At 61.0% G+C, this 4,163-nt stretch overlaps 1 protein-coding gene across 1 annotated transcript; it reads left to right on the top strand.

The window, feature by feature from the left end:
• Positions 1 to 2,586: 2,586 nt before the first annotated feature.
• On the top strand, positions 2,587 to 4,161 carry LmxM_23_0870_1 (uncharacterized protein; the record flags this gene model as incomplete). Its single annotated transcript, XM_003886547.1, has 1 exon — positions 2,587 to 4,161. A coding segment is annotated over one exon (1,575 nt), but the record flags the coding sequence as incomplete, so codon positions are not given.
• Between the last annotated feature and the right edge of the window lie 2 nt (positions 4,162 to 4,163).

The following is a 4,163-nucleotide window of genomic DNA, read 5'->3' as shown; positions in this document are numbered from 1 at the left end:
GCCCTTCTGCCCTGCGTGCGCCTGTGCGACGCTGGGCCTCGTCGGCAGTGCCGCGCACCGAATGATGTGCGCCTTTTTCTTTCGCTTTGCCCGTCTCGCCCGCACCGCCCCTCCGGTGCACACGCCGCGAGGAACGCATCGCCCGCTGGACAACTCCGCCCCCTCTCCTTGTGCCTTCCGCTCTTCGCCGGTGCACCGGCGCACGCATGTCCGCACGCACTCGTGTGTGTGTGTGTGCGCACCACCGTGCGTCTCTTCTTCATTCGTTTTGTGCCACTTTTTCGTTTCTCCATGATGCTGCCGGCCACCTCGGCGCGGCATCAGGGACCAGTGCACCGCCGCACTGTGTGTGTGTGGGGAGGCCGTGCAGCCCCACCCCCTCCTCCTCTCGCTATCCCCTGCCGATGCCGAGCCACCTTCGGGTGGTGGCAGTGTCAGGCCCTGGACGGCGGTGCGTCGGAGCGACCTGCGACAGCGCACACGTCTGCGCGGGCCCCATGATGGGCAGCGTGTCAGCGTGGCTGGCGCGCATCCCACATCCCGCCCTCGCACTGCCCACTGGTGCGGGGCCGGGGTGCCGCCCCTAACGGGATATGCGCGACGTGGGTGGCGGCCGGCACGATGGGGGAGCGGCTGTGCGGCGACCTGCGAGGCGGCGGGTGCTGGGTAGAGTTTGAGGCAGAGGCGGCGCATTGCTGTAGCGCGTGTGTGTCTACGGCTGCATTGCCCGAGAGGGGATGTGGGGGGGGGCGTGTGCCAGGCCGGCGGGGGGTGGGTGGGTGGGGGCGGCTCGAGCGCGGCGTTGGCCCGGACGCTTGTCTGGGCAGCGCGTTGGGCTGCGCTGAGGACGCAGAGGGGAGAAGGCGATACCTGCCGTGTGCCCCGCTGCTTCTCACCATTGTTGTTTTTTGTATTCTTTTGTGTGTCTTCCGGCGCGTCTGCATTCCGTGCACGCTGCCTTTCTCTCTCTTTGTCTAGTTGTCTGTATATCTTGCATCTGAGTCTCTCGCTGGTACGCCTCCTCCGCACAGGCGATGGGACACGCGTCGTGCATCGGCGGGTGCGCAGGTGTTTTACCGTCATATATGGGCGCCTGTTCCTCCCGCCCCGCTCCTCTCGCTCTCTGTTGCTCACCATGTCTCACACACACGCGTCCCCTCCCGTACCCGTCCTCTTCTTCTTACACATGTGCTATTCTTCGAACACGCCCTTACGCTCACAGAACGTGTTAGCGCGTATCATGTGGCAGAAAAAAAACGAAACAGTGTCTACACCTTACATCTGTAGCACAGCGTAGCCTTCGCTGCTGCCGCCCTCCCCCCTCCTCCTTTGCCCACCAAGGTCTCTGCCGTGAGGGAGTTATTCTGAGTCCGGCGCCAGCCCGCACACACCTTCCCTATCTCGGATCTCCTCTCGCACCCAAGCCTCTTTCTATTTGCCGTTCTATATAGTTAGGCCTGCTGGTTTCTGTCGACGTTCGATACACAGAGGCGTGTACAAATACACGCGGCTCTGCACACGCGCAGGTGCAGCTGCAAACTCCCCCCTCCCTCCCCCACCTCTCTCTGTTTACGGTGGCCGCACCACGAACAGCTGAGGTCGACCTGCTCTTCGGATTACCCCTCAACGTTTTTGAGGTTGCTTGTGGCGCTTTCTGAAAGTCTATATATATCTACATCTATCTATATCTATATATCTATATCTATCTTATATATATATATATGTGTGTGTGTGTGCTTGCGCCTGGACCATTTCCTCTCTCCCCCCTCCCCTCCCCGTGCTTGCTCGTGCTACTCTTTTCTTGCGCGTCTTGCAGCCATATCCCTTGCGTTCTCATCTCGTCTCTCCTGCACCGCCCTTTCATCCCTCGAGGTCGAGGTCCTGTGCTCTGGATATTTCATACCTTTTCACGTTTCCTGTTGTCACGGATCCTCTGTTGTATCGCACCTTCCACGTGGCACGGCCCTGTGCGCTTGACGTTATCTTGTGCCACTTCTTCTTCCTTGTCCCGTTTCGTTTCTCGTCGTTCTCACGGGCGTCTCCCGTGCGTTGTCTGGTGTTGGGTCTTCTTCCTTCGTTGTGTGTCGCTGTTTGCCTGCCCTCACGCCACAGCAAGTGACACTGTCCCCCCCCCCCACTCCCCCCCGACTCCCGCCCCGCCCCTCATCCATATCCATTCCTTCTTCTTGGTTCCTGCCTTCGCTTCCTCGCGCGCTCTCTCCCGGAACCGCAGCACACTCGCATCCACGACGACGACGACGGGTGAGGGGCGGGGAAGAGTATGCGGACGACACCCATACGGAAGGAAAGGAGCTCGACGAACTGAAGAGACTTGTGCGCTGTTTGAGGCGTAGTTGCCCAATCCACGTGTTCTTTGTGTGTGTGTGCTTTGTTTTCCTTCCACCTCGCCGCTGTCCTTCTCGTGGTGTCTTCCGCTTTCACGTCTTTTCGTTCTCGCTGTGTGTGTGTGTGTGGGCTGACGTAACCTTTCGAGGAGGCGCATGGGTGCGTTGGAGCGCGGCCCAGCAGACGACGCAGCCAACAGAACGTGCCCTCATTTTCTTATCGACTCCGCCTCTCCCTCTCATGCAAGCTGCTTCAGATATGGCGACGGCCACCGCCACCAGCAGCGGCATCGCAGATGTGAAGCAGGAGAAGTCGCCCGAGGAGCGGCTGGAGGTAGCCAATCACTCGGCCGCGAAGACTTGGAGTGTGCTGAACAAGATGTGGTACCCGGACTACCATATGGCTTCCTTTGCCGGGTGGATGGGAGTGCCAGGCGGCCTTTGCCACCACAACGGTTTGTATCATGTTTTCTATCAGTATAACCCCTTCAGCGAGAACTGGGGTTCAATGCACTGGGGCCACCTGACGAGCGAGGATCTTGTGCACTGGCAGCACCAGCCCATCGCCCTCGCTCCAGGGGAGCTGTTTGACCATGATGGCTGCTTCTCCGGGTCATCAGTGAGCTACAACAACAAGCTATACATCTTCTACACGGGGCACACATGGGGCACCGAGAGTGAGAGAGGCGTCGGCAACGGCGCCATGGGCACAGGGGCGTCATTTTATCAGCAGCAGTGCGTCGCCGTGAGCAGCGACGGCGTGAACTTTGAGAAGCTTGGTGCCGTTGTGCGCCCGCCACCAGGGTACGTGCACTTCCGCGACCCGAAGGTGTGGCAGCAGGACGGGCGGTGGTGGATGGTGTGCGGTGCCCGTGACGCGACGAGGGACCTTGGCCAGCTGCTGCTCTTCACCACAGAAGACCTGCTTAGGTGGGATGACACGAACTGGCAGGTGCTGGGGATGACGGAGGACAAGAACGTGTTCATGTGGGAGTGCCCCGACCTCTTTCGGTTAGATCAGATGGATGTCTTCCTGTACTCGCCGCAAGGGATGCGGAAGGTCGGCTACGCCTACCGCAATCGCTTCCAAAGCGGCTACCTTCTCGGCTCGTGGAACGCGTCACTGGTGACGGCGGAGTTATCACAGCGGGAAGCAGGCTCGCCAAAGGGCACCGCTAGCGGTGGCCACGCCATTGGCGCACCCCGCTGGCTGGCCTCGTTCGACGTGTCACAGCGCTTCCGTGAGCTTGATCGCGGCCATGACTTCTATGCACCGCAGACGCTTCTCACCAAGGACGGGCGGCGGCTCATCATAGGCTGGATGGACATGTGGGAGAGCCCCATGCCGACGCGCGGGCACGGCTGGAGCGGCTGCCTGACGCTGCCGCGGGAGCTCATTTTAGATCCCTTCACGGGCAGCGTTCGCATGGCTCCCCCCAAGGAGCTCCTGCAGCTGCGGTGCGCGCAGGCCGCCATTTCGGCTCAGCGAATTCAGGAGAGCACCGACGTGCTTCTTGTCGAGGACTGCACTGCCTACGAGCTCGATATTGCCTTCAACATGGAGACGAGCACGGCGGAGAAGTACGGGCTGTGGCTCGGCTCAGGGGCGGAGCTGTACGTGGACGCGCAGTCGAAACGGCTGGTGCTGAACCGCCACTACCCGCAGCACATGCTGAGCGGGTATCGTTCCTGCGAGATGCCGACGGGTTTGCTTCTGCAGCTGCACGTGTTCATTGACCGCTCGTCGGTTGAGGTGTTCGTGAACAACGGCGAGGCCACCTTCTCTTCCCGCGTCTTCCCGGACGAGGGCGGCCGGGC

This window comes from Leishmania mexicana, contig 14 (genome assembly GCF_000234665.1).
Source record: "Leishmania mexicana MHOM/GT/2001/U1103 WGS CADB00000000 data, contig 14, whole genome shotgun sequence".
In the NCBI taxonomy this organism is placed as follows: Eukaryota; Euglenozoa; class Kinetoplastea; order Trypanosomatida; family Trypanosomatidae; genus Leishmania; species Leishmania mexicana.
This window is presented reverse-complemented; position numbering and strand designations above follow the sequence as displayed.